The following is a 15,551-nucleotide window of genomic DNA, read 5'->3' as shown; positions in this document are numbered from 1 at the left end:
GTAACTCTCCCTACATGGTGGGGGTATAGTTTATGGTGTGGCAGAAATAATTGAGAATTAATTCGATATTTTGCTCCGACGTCAGGCCAGTTTTTAGCGCCCTTTCATGTATACTAAAGAGTTTTTTTAATGGACGACGGCGAGAGGCGACCCTTCCAAGTAAAACATGTGGGATACAGAGAGGGGGTTCTCGTGTGTGTGTGTGTGTGTGTGTGTGTGTGTGTGTGTGTGTGTGTGTGTGTGTGTGTTACCAAATTCAGAACCATGTAATAACAAGAACAACAACGACATAATATTCTTGCCAGGTGCCATTTGTATTTGTTGTTCGTCTCTGGTTGAGGAAAGTTTGTTCACCTGACCCGTTGATTGAATCTGTTGAGGTGATCACTACTTGAACAGCATCAGTTTGGTCAGTAATAACTTCAAAAGAGGTAGATGAGAGTAGAGTGTTGTAGAAGAACAGTAGGCTTCCTTTGGCTAGGCTCTTTCACACTGGATTTCTTATTGACGCCTCACTCTGCAACTAAGGATTTCACGTAATCCTCAAAATGTCCTAGAATTATTAGTAATCACTGCGATAAGAAATTAACCCAACCTAACCATATCCTAACCAAACCAAACCATTGACTATGTTAGGACAAATTAGCTAACCTAACCATATTGAATCTAGCTTTACTTATGTTAACACAATGTAATCAAATCTAACCTAACCTAACCTAACCGTTTCCCTGAATGAAAATCAGACGCGGTGCCAAAATGATATAACAAATGTGACGCGCGCCATTGAACGAAAACGCCCCCCCCTCTCCTTCCCCCTTTTCCCCTTTGTTAATAATTATGTCACATGATAGCGAGTGAAGCTGAATATGTTCTTCTTGCAACATTGATTTCGGGAACAGCTGCAGAGCGGGACACTAACTTTTTGGGTCAATCTGGTAGTGGACCACCACACCTTGATCAATAGATTTCCTAGAAGACAGACTAAAGCGTATTATGTAAGATGGTCTCTCTCTCTCTCTCTCTCTCTCTCTCTCTCTCTCTCTCTCTCTCTCTCTCTCTCTTTAACATGTGAGTGTAGATTTTACTCTCTCTCTCTCCCCTTAACTCCAACTCCCCCACCATCACACCAAGAAAACCAAGAGTTGCACCTATAGGTTTAGTCAACTCACCTCGATAAAGTTAGGGAGCGCCTTCCAGCACGTCTTGATGTTGCAGGACCCGGACACACCATGGCACTTACACTGTGTGGAGAGCGAGGCCTTCACTACCTGGGGAGGAGACACAGTGGTTACATGTTAGTTTTAGGGGCTTCTGAACTAATAGGCCCCAAGTCCAGTTAGACCCCAACCTACTGTAGTAGTAGTGGTAGTGATGGAGGTAGTGGTGGTGGTGGTGATGACAATAGCAGTAGTAATAGTAGTAGCGGCAGTGACGGAGGTAGTGGTGGTGGTGGTAGTAGTAGTAGTATAGTGGTGGTAGTAGTAGTATAGCGGTGGTGGTGGTGGTAGTAGTAGTAGTAGTATAGTGGTGGTGGTTGTTGTAGTAGTAGTAGTAGTAGCGTTAGTGATGGAGGTAGTGGTAGTGGCGATAACAGTAGTAGTCTATGACGTCGATCACGCCATGGTGTGCAAGAAAGGGGGCTTCATATGCATGAGGCATGATGAAGTAAGGGATCTCTCAGCAAATATGTTGAAGGAAATCTGCCGTGATGTCAGAGTAGAACCGACCCTCCTTCCATTGGACTGTGAGATTTTCCAACATAGGACTTCAAACACATCTAACGAAGCCCGTGTTGACGTCAGTGCTCGAGGATTCTGGACACAGGGACAGCGAGCCTTCTTCGACATCAGGATTTTTGATCCCATGGCCGCATGTCACCGTAACTTAGCTCTCGATGCTGCACACAGGAGGAACGAGAACGACAAGATAAGGGCATACGGGGAGAGAATTCAGAACTTTGATCAAGGCAGCTTGACTCCCCTAGTGTTCACAACCTCTGGTGGGATGGGACCAAGTGCAAGATGTTTCTATGCCAGACTCGCGGAGGTGCTACCCGAACAGAAGCAGCAGCCTAGAAGTTATGTTACAGCCTGGATGAGATGTCGACTGTCCTCTCTCCTGTCGGCTTTGCTCTGCCTCAGGGGAACGAGAGCATCGGCCCCAAAGCCGACAACAGCTGCAGATATTGACTATGAGGCAACAGTCACTGAATGCCCCATAGATCTGCGGCTCAACTAACTCAACACAGCTAGGATAGCTACTTATGTATTAGGATATTTAATATTGAGGTAATAAAATGGCGGCGAAGGTGTGGCTATTGGGGGAGGCTGGTGGCCACGTTAAAAAAGAAAAAAAGAAAGAAAGTAGTAGTGGTGGTGGTAGTGGTACTAGTGACGAAGGTGATGGCAGTATTAGTGGTAATGATGATGAGGGTAGTTACGGTTAAGGGAGAGGTGGGAATGATGTTTGGGTTCGAGATTACATGCACACACACACACACACACACACACACACACATGGCTTACAGACTTCCTCAGTGACCGACGCCAAGCTGTACGCTTCCGAGGGGCTGTCTCCACCTTTCAGTCACTCACCTGTGGCGTCCCCCAAGGCACCAAGATGGGACCACTCTGCTTCCTTATGCTCATCAATGATGCCCTAAGAGAAACCCCTGCTCGCTGGAAATATGTCGACGACTCCACCATTGGGATCAGCGTCAACAATTCTGCTCCCAACTATACCGCCCTTCAGGATTTATTGACCAGTCTCCAAAACTGGGCCACCAACAACCATGTCACCATCAACCATACCAAGACCATGGTTATGCACATCAACCTCTCCTCCGACATTGTCCCACCTCCTTCCATTACCCTAGGTCCGAACACACTCCAGGTTGTAGATTCCACGAAGCTCCTCGGCGTCACCATAGACAACAAACTAAATTGGAAACCACACGTCAGTGAAGTTGTCAAATCCTCCAGTTTCCGTCTCCACCTCCTCCGCCGACTCAAGTCCCTCGGAGTTCCCGCACACGAGCTCCTCAGTGTATACACAACATTCATACTTCCCAAGCTCACCTATGCCTCCCCCACCTGGTCTTCCTCCCTAAATGCCACACAACGTAAACACCTAGAAAAAGTGCAAAAGAGGGCATGCAAGATTATTCTCTCCCCTTCCTACTCCACATATCAAGAAGCGCTCAACACACTGACCCTTTCGACTCTCACTGACCATCACCACGGCCTCATCTGCAAATTTGGTAAGAAGCTTCTACACCATCCCCGACACCGGCCCCTACTACCACCTGAGATCCCCTGTCCGAGAATTGCTGTTCGACACCACAACCGCATCCAGCCCATACGTGCACGAACTGATCGCTATAAGAACAGCCCAGTCCCAACCATTGTAAAAATTATCAATAACATGTAATAAATCAGTGTATTCACTCCCAATAAACACTGCTCCCTACACTGTCACTATGTTGAAATGAACTGTAGTTTGAGCTGATCCCCATCTAAGTTACTATATGTCTTATTTGTGTCACTTATGTCACTTGTATATTATTTGTAATTCGTAACCCATTCCCCAAATATGTAACTGTATATTTTCAGCCTTCTGGCTGCCAAGCTCTTTCAATAAACCGTTAATTATTATTATTATTATTACACACACACAGCCGTCACGTTGTGGTCATAAAGCAACAGCACTGATGATGTGCACAGCTTTTAAGTGGTCGTTTGGCCGCTGGGGAATGGCAGCTCCCCCTGTAAGCGACCTCTTACACCTACAACCATAAATAAACTCAAACCTGTTTTCTTGCACCTGGATGTAGTAATACTGGTGTGAGGGCGAGGGTAGGGCGGGGGGGGGTAGGTATGAGAGGGATTTGTGAAGGGGTCAAGGAGAGAGAGGGTGAAGGGGGGGGTGATATTGTTACCGCCACAGTAGGATAACTAGAAGAGAGAGAAAGAGAGAAAGGAGAGAGACAGAGGGAGTGTTGACAACGAACTTTGCTGAAGTGTTAAATGTGAAACAGATGGTCCTCGCCTCGGGCTGATTCGCTCCCTGTGGGGTTCAGAAGATAGTCTCTAGCCGTCCAGTAAGCTAACAAGTCAGGGAGCTTATAAGTCCTACATTAGACCCGAAACACCTAAGTTTTTATATGGTTTAACACCCCACTCTACTCATAAATATCATATGTAGTCGTTAATAGTGAAGGAACGTACGAATGAATTAATTATACTTAACATATGTAATTTGTACTCTGCAGGTTTTGACCGAATAAAGAACAATCAAGTCCTACGTGCAAGGGTCTCATTATCCCACAGTGGCTGATTGGGCGGTTACAGATATATTATGGAAGGGGAAGGTGGGAGAAATAAAGGGGGGTGGGGGGAGGAAGGTGAATTCTTGGTGAGCGGATGGGGGGGAGGTGAGGTGAGGTGTACTGTATTGATGGGGTGAGGAAAAGTAGAGGTATAGCGAAGTGGAGGTGTTTGGGAGGGAGAGAGATATTGTGGGGGAGGTGGGGAGGTAATATGGTGGGGGGAGAGGTGGGGATAATAGCGGTATGGTAATGTGCGGTATATACAAAGAGGAGGGAGTGAGTCAGGCTACCCCGTCAGGCTACTGGACTATAGCCTGACTCCCTTCAACCACAACTACTTATATAAGTCTGTAAAGTTATAAACTACCTGATGGATCATTAGTTATTACGAATTACGAGAAAATTGTCTTACTTATAGGTCTTGATGTAAACACGAATCATTATGAATTAAGAGGTAACAATACTCAGCCACAAAAGTTCCTGTCTCGTCTCTCCTCTTGAACCACGAACCCCGAGATTTCAGACTCGTGAAACCGAAGCATTTATGTCTAGAATAATGCACCAGTGTCTAAAATTGTTCGGGTTCACGAGTTCACATCATGTTCAGGTCATACGCTCGACAGTGTTTACGGTTTAAGAGAGAGAGAGAGAGAGAGAGAGAGAGAGAGAGAGAGATACACACCTTTTTCTCTTTTGTATTATCCACTTCCTTGAACCAGTCCCACCAGGTATTTACCAAGGTGGTGTCTCGAGTGTTTGATGTATGAGCTCAGACTTGCCGGTGTGTGTGTGGTGGTGGTGGTGGGGGGTGGTGTGATAGCGTGTACAGATAGATCCGACGGCGCGAACAAATAAATCTGACGGTGTTAACAGAAACATCTACCTTCACTGACAAAAAAACAAAACATGGCAACGTATGATGGAGGGCTGCGACGCCTCATTCCCCACCGCGTAAAAAGAACTCCAACACGGAAGACAGTAACAACGACAGGCCCTAACCTAGACTGTAACCCCAATCACACTAAATCAAGAAACCAGAATGAAGTTATAGAGTTGGTTAAATGACTCGAACTACCCATCCGTCTGATAAGTAAATGATACGAGTGACATAAACACAGAGAAGACGATAAGATGAGGGAGGGTGGGTGGGGGGGGGTGATAAGACAGATGGGGGGAGGAGAAGGGGAGAGAGATGGTGATAAAGAGAGAGAGAGAGAGAGAGGAGAAGGGTGGTGAGAGAGAGAGAGAGAGAGTTGAAGTTATGCCTTAGTTTAGTTTAACAAATTTATTGAAGCTTGTAGTACAGTTTGCCTATTGTGAGTAATTTAGTCAGGTCTTGACACTGAGGGTGGTATCACTTCTCACTGCCACGCACTTATCTATCTGAACTCACTCACTCACTCACTGCTTAATTACCCTCCACCGCCATTCTACTTAAAGTTACCAAAAGACAAAAAATATACTGACTGGTTCTTAGCTTGCCACATAAAGGGTTCATGGGAGAAAAACAAATATTAAGAATTAGCGCGAATAAACTTTTAAAGAATTGGAATTATTTACTTTTGATGATAGAGATAGGAATGGGGGAGATGGAGGAGGTAACGGGGGAGATGGAGGTAGGTGGTGCGTCTTCCAACTCCAGAACATTTGGGTTATATAAGAGGCAGATTGGTGTAGTCAACATAACGATAGAAAAATATGGGGGGTGGGGGAGGAATGGTTGTGGAAGGTTATGAAAAGGTTTAATACTTTGTTACAATCTATGACTGTTGTGGAATGATATATATATATTGTATAGTTTGTGTATACTATATATATATATTGAGTATATTTCATCGTCTGCGCCTTAATTAAGCTATATAGATCTTACACTACTTTTATCTATTACTGGAGCAAATAATAATAATAATAATAATGATGCTATTAATAATACTAAAATTCATATTATTACTAACGGTATTATTATTATTATTATTATTATTATTATTATTATTATTATTATTATTATTATTATTATTATTATTTAGGGGGTAAGGTTAGGTTAGGTTATCATTGGGGGTGGTTATTCTTCAGGTAAAATAGGCTTGGGAGGGGGGATCTTTAGGTGGTATTCATGCACCACCCAAAAAAAAAATATATATATATAAATAAAAAATAAATAAAATCCTATCCGTATCTATTACTGTCTAGATTATTTACGAGGCTCTAGTTTAACCGTCAAGTGATACAGTTGACAGAGGCTCAAGAAGAGAGGAGAAGATATGAAGCATTGATCAGATCGGTAAACACGTCGCTCTTGGGGCAATGTGTCAGTCCCTCCTCCCTTAATGTATCTTATAACCACCCCCCCTATCCCCCATCCCCCCAAACTCCCTGTAATTTTCACTCCTGGTAATTTTCACACTCGCTAATTTTCACTCCCGGTAATTTCACTCTCGGTAATTTTCACTCCTGGTAATTTTCATTCCCGGTAATTTTCAGTCCTGGTAATTTTCAGTCCTGGTAGCTTCACTCCTGATTACTTCACTCCCGGTAATTTTCACTCCTGGTATTTTCACTCCTGGTAATTTTCACACTCGCTAATTTTCACACCCGGTAATTTTCAATTCTGGTATTTTCACTCCTGGTATTTTCACTCCTGGTATTTTCAATCCTGGCATTTTCACTCCTGGTATTTTCACTCCTGGCATTTTCACTCCTGGTATTTTCACTCCTGGTATTTTCACTCCTGGTATTTTCACTCCTGGTATTATCACTCCATACATTATAGTATTCCTGGTAAATTCACCCCCCCGAGTTAATTTATTGATGTAAAAATAAATAAGTACATAGTATTAAGTGTTCCATAATCACTACACTACTATGAATATAAACTCCTGTAGAAACTGGCCAAACGTTCTTGTAGTTTGATAGTGATAAAAATGACATTACACAAACAATGACAAGATCTAGATGACTTCAAGAGCTCATCAAACACGTGGTGGTGGTGATAATGGACACGTGGTGGTGGTGACGAACACGTGGTGGTGGTGATAATGGACACGTGGTGGTGGTGACGGACACGTGGTGGTGGTGACGGACACGTGGTGGTGGTGATAATGGAACTTTCAAATACTGGCTAAAGACTGTGTTTCTATTTTTATTTTATCATCCAATCACTGGTGTAATTGAAGGTCTCCAGGTGGTTGGTGATGACAATGACCCCCCCCCCCCACACACACAAAAAAAAACAGGGTTAGGAATAAGGTCACAAGCTAAGCAAGGACGGAGGATAAATAACCCAACACTTCCCTATTGACGCTTAGAATGTCCACAACAGAAGAGGGACAAGTGACATAATGTAGACCACGAGGGTAAATGACGATTGGAAATTTAATAAATCTTTGAAGAGGAGGAGGAGGGTGAGGAAAATGAGGAGGAGGAAGAACATAAGAAAATAAGGAGTATGCAATAGGCCTATGCATGGCAGCTCCTGTCGAGAGTTACTACCACTCTCTATCATCCATGAATCTATCTAGCCTCCTTTTAAAACTTTCCAGCGTTCCAGCACTTACTACAAAGTTGCTAAGCTTGTTCCACTCGTTCACCACCCTATTTGTGAACCAGTTCCTTCCTATCTCCCTCCTAAACCTAACCTTATCCAACTTAAATCCGTTGCTCCGAGTCCTATCCTGCTCGGATATTATAAGAACTTAATCTATATCTCCTTTATTGATTCCTTTCACCCACTTAAATATCACAGTTGAAGAAATTTTTATTATCATCCTTATGGTAACAACAACAACAACAATGTGTAAACAACTGGCTAGATGCTCTTAGTAAATATTACCCGGTAAAAACATCCAGTCTTTACCAGGAACAGTCTATTCCACTCGTCGCCTGAAATGACCCTGTAATTATATATATATATATATATATATATATATATATATATATATATATATATATATATATATATATATATATATATATATATATATATATATATATATATATATATTTATCGCCATTAAAGTTAGTTTTATATATTTTTAAAAGTAAATTGATTCAGGGGATTAGATTTACCAAGAATGAAATACTTAGTGTACGTGGGGAGGGAAATTACTGGGAGTGGATAAATCTCCTCGAACTAATTACTACTTCGTTTATTTTCATCACTACACACACACACACACACACACACTAACTCGCTACCATAAAATACAAACATTATATCATATGATTTCCTTAAATGAATAAGTATTTTGTGCAATTCATTTCCTTCTTATATACAAATAATTAACCACTTGTATAAGATATTGTAAAATGAAGAAGAAAAAAATTAACTCCTTTATAATTACAGTAATCTCGTTGGGATAATTGTTGTTTTTAACACATGATGTACGGGAACGCTGAAGGTTGAGATAATGGCCAACATAGGATTCGCTTCTCTGTGTCTGAACTCTTTTGTTTACACCGACTTACTGCATTATATCCGATGATTATGTTAGCCAATAAAATATTATTATTACTAGTAACGATAATTGTTGAGTATGAGGACACATAAACAAACATTATGTTAGGCTGTAAGTCATGTCATGTTTATTGGGTGTGCCTGCCCGTATACAGTGTGTTGTGCTGAGATGAGAGGCCCAGAGTAGGTTGAGGTGTTGGGTGGTGTAATGGGATCTTGTTTGCGTATAACAAACCTGACCTAGCGATTTTGAATAGCCCGCCTGACATGTGAGTGCCCGGCAGAGCACCGCTTCCTCACTGTAGCTATCCCCATCATAGTGCCAACACCTAACCTGTTTCTCCTGAAGACTTTCAACACGTAAGTTTAACTTGTACTTGTTGTGTACACAGGTAGACTGTGTCCACTGCATCGTTTATCATTGTGACGACATAAAATATGACAAATTAAGTACTCATTGTACGTGTTAAGATTAGACTAATTACATAGCTATGATTGTTATGTAAATATATATTGGATTAAACATACATGTATAATTGCCTATGTATGACTTATTTGAAATACTAAAATGAATTGTATTCAACAGGTTTGACCGAATTATAATGTTCGAGTTCAACGTCACGATTCTAAATATTCCTTTAACCGCCTGATTGGCGGTTACAATAATTATATTAGCCAATGGATATTATTGTTAGTAGTACCGGTAGCGATAATATAGAATTGGTTCCGCTGGGGTGGTGTGGGGGTTGTGGGTGGTGGTAGGGGCGAGGGAGGTGATGGTGGTGGTAAAAGAGGGTGGTGATTGTAGTAGAAGGGGGGGGGGTGCAGTAGTTAGAGGGAGGGACGTGATAGTGGTAGAGGAAGGGAGGGCGGGTGATGATGGTGGTTGGAGAGGTGTTGGTGATGGAGGCGGCAAGCAGTGGTGGGGGGATTACAACGGCTAGTTTATTATGCACCTCCGACTCATTACAGAGTAGAGTTTACAAAGGGTCAGTGTAACTAACCCCCCGTGGTCAGTGTATTGGGGGCGGCGTTGGTGGTGGTGGTGGTGGTGGTGGGGCGTTGGTGGTGGTGGTGGTGGGGCGTTGGTGGTGGTGGTGGTGGTGGGGCGTTGGTGGGGCGTTGGTGGTGGTGGTGGTAAGTACACATTCCACGTGAGAAAAAACAAAAACAACTTCTAAATCAATTAGCATTACCAGCTCGGATGTTTGCTCTCTCTTAAACCCGAGAACTCATCCTTTCTTCTACCCCACCTCACATAGGTCTCGCCCAGCTGTGATACAAACTACTTAAAGAGTCTATCTTGACAGACCAAGTGTTACAATATCTATATTTTCACCCAACTACGTCTTACAGATGTTCCGAACCATATCATCACACAGCTAGTATCTACATAACATGATTTAGTAGTCAACGCTAATTTGTGTCTGACATCCCCTTACATCAGCTTAAAAGATTTTGTAACACACACTAACCTAACCTAACCTAATTATGATCTTCATCAGTTTAGGACCTGAACTCTTTTTAACTCGATTTTCCAAGTAGACTGAGAGCCTTACGACTAACAGTCCGACAGAGTCTGGACTTCCTTCACCCACTCGTTTACCTCTCCCGTTACGGACTCGGTCTTGAAATCATTCGTGCCGATTACCACACCTAGATGTCTTTGGCCGTCCTTTTTTATTTTGACCTCACCTCCGTTGAATACCTCCATAGCCCGGTCGTAGTATTCTGGCGGTACAGTAAGGAAGGACTTGCTGGCATTTGGGTGGTAGCCTATTTGTGGACCGCCCGATGTTACCAGTTCCGTCCACTTTTTGATGTCCTCCACTTTTCCTGATCCTGTAAGGTCATCAGCATATGCTACTTGTTTAGCCTTGGTAGTCTTATAATATCATGTATATTGGAGCACGGATAGGCTTAATGCATACATTGCCATAGTGACTGGGCACCCCTGTGACTCTATGGTGGTGTCTCATTTTAGGCCTTGAAGCTTGTTATATAAAGCTTGGACACTTGATGATGTTGTGCAGTGTAGCCTTGCAGTCTAGTACGTTGAAAGTGTTGGAGGCGCCTACCAGGAGTACAGTCTAACAATCATACTCCTCAATTTATCTTTCTCATGGCGTGAATGGCAGCTTCACCCCCATCCTGGTGACCAGCACTGCTCTGACACCATCTTTGACCACCTCCATTACACATTTACCAATAATTCGTCTTAGCACTTCCCCGCCCCTATAGGCTTACATCCTGGGTTTTTGTCCATAGAAATGAAGCGGCTGACCGTTAGAGCTTGTGGGTGTCGGCAGCAGAAGTTACCAGCTTTCTTGCGAGGGCGGCAATCGCGTTCAGAGGTCGCCCATCGCATCGCTAAACTTGTTACTGCTGGGGATGACTCTCCATCCACTGGCATCCGGGCCTGATAGTCCGGTTCCTTCCTGGGTCTTCAGTGCGTTTTTCCAGACCATATCTCATGTTATTTTCTATAACATAACTGCGTCTGGCGGGGCATAACCACCCTGTAACCTGATGCCTTTCTCCTCACCTGCAGAAGGGTGTTACTCCTTCAGAAGCTTCATGGTCTCTATATTGGCAGCACCCCACCTGAAGATTCCTCTGTAAGAGATCTACTACCACTACCATTCTCTTACAACTACTACCACCATCAGGCTCTGGAGACCGGTTAAGCACCATAGCTTACCATGTACGGTATATTATCATTAGTACACTGCACATCCTCGCCCCCCCTGGTACCAGTCCATGAATAATGTTACACACTTAAGCCGGTTCAGGTGTCAGCTTACCTAACCTAACCTTCACTGGTGTGTGTGTGTGTGTGTGTGTGTGTGTGTGTGTGTGTGTGTGTGTGTGTGTGTGTGTGTGTGTGTGTGTGTGTGTGTGTGTGTGTGTGTGTGTGTGTGTGTGTGTGTGTGTGTGTGTGTGTGTGTGTGTGTGTGTGTGTGTGTGTGTGTGTGTGTGTGTGTGTGTGTGTGTGTGTGTGTGTGTGTGTGTGTGTGTGTGTGTGTGTGTGTGTGACTTTACTCAGTTTACTGGGAAATACGTCTACTGGGAGAACCGGTTTACCAGTCCACCACCACCGGTACATCCAGCCTCCAATAATGACTCCACAATAATAGTAATGGTCTGCAACTCGTTCTGGACGACACCAGTCAATACAAAATAAGACAAAGAAGTGTGTCCTGGCTTTCATTGGCGGAGACAGCGAAAGTTTCTGTAATTGTTTGGGTTTCAATATGTATATAAATATGTATATCGATATGTATGATTAGGTATAGATGTGTATAGATGTCAATTTGATATTTATGAACTTTATATAGGAGATACTGCATAATAACATAGGAGATAATTATTATAACATAGTCACCGCTTCAGTATACCTGTGTTATGTATAAGGAATGTACCCAACCCAACCCAACCCAACCCAACCCAACCCAACCCAACCCAACCCAACCCAACCCAAAGAAATATTACTCTTCATAAACTTGAACTTGTAAAAGGTCAAAGACTTTAAGATTATCTCATGACTAAAACACGACAAAGGCAATTGTTTCTTTTTTTCTGTTATTTATGTGCTCAGACCTGGACAGGATTCTCAAAGGTTCCTAACACAATTTTCCTTTTAACTGAGACTTAGATATGCACATGAATGTTAGATGTGTGTACATAATTGGTGTACACATTTCTAGTCCGGTCTCCATGTACGTATACGTTTTATAGGAATAATCCCGGGGCTGGTTGCGTTTTCTTATTCCGCCCACTTAGAAAAGTATATCAAATGTGTGTGTGTGTGTGTGTGTGTGTGTGTGTGTGTGTGTGTGTGTGTGTGTGTGTGTGTGTGTGTGTGTGTGTGTGTGTGTGTGTGTGAAGGCAGTACAAGATGATTTTTAATAGTGACTGTTTATTTAAGAGAGAGAGATAACCTGCCTGCCACTTACCCGTCTGCCCACCCTGAGAGAGAGTGAGAGAGATAACCTGCCTGCCACTTACCCGTCTGCCCACCCTATTGTTATGGTGATTCATCATAGTTATGGCTTGATTCTTCTGCCGTTTTCCCTTTTTTCTTCTCTTGTTCTTCTTTCTTAATCTCATTCTCGCCATTTTTCCCTGATTATTCTCTCGCTTCTTGTTACTCGATCTTCTCCTTGTGTTTCTCGTCTGGAGGCTGACGTGTGTGGGGAGGTAAGGGGTGTAAGGCTGCACTTCCCGATGGTGACGAGCGCTGTTGGCAGACCACCCGTCGGTGTCTCCTTCAGGGTCCTCCTCTGTGCCGCGCCTGAGTCGACCTGGAACCTATTGGGGGGGGAAAAAAAAGAAGAAAAAGATACGATGGTCATTGGGAGTTTATAGATTGAAGTAGATTGGGTGAAATAGATTGGGTGAAGTAGGTTGGGTGAAATAGATTGGGTGAAATAGATTGGGTGAAATAGATGGGTAGTAGGTTGGGTGAAATAGATTGGGTGAAATAGATTGGGTGAAATAGATTTGGGGTTGGTGAGAGAGGAGGGTAAGTAGGGTAGGTAGTTTTGGTGGATAGAGATAAAGAGAAGGATGTGTGGATGTTGTGAGAGAGAGAACGTGTGTATGATGTTGTGAGAGAGGAACGTGTGTAGGATGTTGTGAGAGAGCGTGTGTAGGATGTTGTGAGAGAGAAGACGTGTGTAGGATGTTGTGAGAGAGAACGTGTGTAGGATGTTGTGAGAGAGGACGTGTGTGGGATGTTGTGAGAGAGACATGTGTAGGATGTTGTGAGAGAGAGAGAACGTGTGTAGGATGTTGTGAGAGAAACGTTGTAGGATGTTGTGAGAGAACGTGTGTGAGGATGTTGTGAGAGAGCGTGTGTAGGATGTTGTGAGAGAACGTGTGTAGGATGTTGTGAGAGAGAGAACGTGTGAGGATGTTGTGAGAGAGAAAGTGTGGAGGATGTTGTAGAGAGAGAGAACGTGTGTAGGATGTCGTGAGAGAGAGAGAGCGTGTGTAGGATGTTGTGAGAGATCGTGTGTAGGATGTTGTGAGAGAGGGAGTGTGTAGGATGTTGTGAGAGAGAGAACGTGTGTAGGATGTTGTGAGAGAGAGATAACGTGTGTAGGATGTTGTAGAGAGAGGAACGTGTGGGGATGTTGAGGAGAGAACGTGTGTAGGATGTTGTGAGAGAGAACGTGTGTAGGGATGTTGTGAGAGAGAGAACGTGTGTAGGATGTTGTGAGAGAGAGCATGTGTAGGATGTTGTGAGGAGAACGTGTGTAGGATGTTGTGAGAGAGAGAGAACGTGTGTAGGATGTTGTGAGAGAGAGAACGTGTGTAGGATGTTGTGAGAATAATTCCTGTCCGGTGTCCTCTTTCATGTTGACAAGTTGGACTCCCCAATTTAAGACCGGCCGTGGAGTAGCGACTGTGCCCTTCCTCCTCCCCCCTGCCTCCTCCGCTCCTCCTCCTATTGTTCCTCCTGCTCCTCCTCCTCCTGCCGGTGGTCAAGACTCGGGTCATGCAGGTTAATGGTCGGTCTACGTGTATTACTCCTGGCCTCACCGACCACCCTCGGCGCCCACCACTACCACCCTCGGCGACCACCACTAAAACCCTTGGCGCCCATCACCACCACTATTACTACCACCACCACCACCAACATTACTTCTATTACTACCACCACCACACATCACCACACCACACCACCACCACACACACCACCACACACCACCACCACCACACACCACCACCACACACACCACCACCACCACACACCACCACCACCACACACCACCACCACACACACCACCACCATCACACACCACCATCACCACCATCACACACCACCACCACACCACCACCACCCACCACCACCACCACCACCACCACCACACACCACCATCACACACCACCACCACCCACCACACACCACCACCACCACCACACACCACCACCACCATCACACACCACCACCATCACACCACCATCACACACCACCACCATCACACCACCACCACACCACCACCACCACCACCCACCCACCACCACCACCACCCACCACCACCACCACCACCACACACCACCATCACACACCACCACCACCACCACCACCACCACCACCACCACCACACACCACCACCACCATCACACACCAACACCATCACACCACCATCACACACCACCATCCACACACCACCATCACACACCACCACCACCACCACACACCACCACCATCACACCACCATCACCACACCACCACCACCACCACACCACCACCATCACACACCACCATCACACACCACCACCACCACCACACCACCACCACCACCACCACACCACCACCACCACCACCACCACCACCACCACACCACCACCACCACCCCACCACCACCACCACCACCACACCACCACCATCACACACCACCACCACCACCACCATCACACACCACCACCATCACACACCACCATCACACACCACCACCACCACACCACCATCACACACCACCATCACACACCACCACCATCACACACCACCACCATCACACATCACCACCAGCACACCACCATCACACCACCACCACCACCACCACCACTCACCACCACCATCACACACCACCATCACACACCACCACCACACACACCACCACCACACACCACCACCATCACACACCACCACCACACACCACCATCACCACACCACCACCACCACCACCATCACACACCACCATCACACACCACCACCACCACCACCATCACACACCACCACCACCACCATCACACACCACA

At 44.9% G+C, this 15,551-nt stretch overlaps 1 protein-coding gene across 2 annotated transcripts in view; it reads right to left on the bottom strand.

The window, feature by feature from the left end:
* LOC121865890 (protein Wnt-11b-like) overlaps nt 1-15,551 on the bottom strand; it is a 114,111-nt gene that overhangs the window by 8,494 nt on the left and 90,066 nt on the right. The window contains exons 4-5 of one of the 2 annotated variants that reach the window (XM_042365441.1): nt 12,789-13,091; nt 1,170-1,268 (exon numbers count right to left, since the gene is read on the bottom strand). In XM_042365441.1, the coding sequence (XP_042221375.1) occupies nt 1,170-1,268; nt 12,789-13,091 (402 nt within the window). The remainder of the gene's footprint in view (nt 1-1,169; nt 1,269-12,788; nt 13,092-15,551) is intronic. The other variant, XM_042365442.1, reaches the window with a different exon arrangement.

This window comes from Homarus americanus, unplaced genomic scaffold (assembly GCF_018991925.1).
Source record: "Homarus americanus isolate GMGI-L3 unplaced genomic scaffold, GMGI_Hamer_2.0 scaffold50745, whole genome shotgun sequence".
NCBI lineage: Eukaryota > Metazoa > Arthropoda > Malacostraca > Decapoda > Nephropidae > Homarus > Homarus americanus.
The sequence above is the reverse complement of the archived record's forward strand: the minus strand, read 5'-3'. Positions and strand labels throughout refer to the sequence as shown.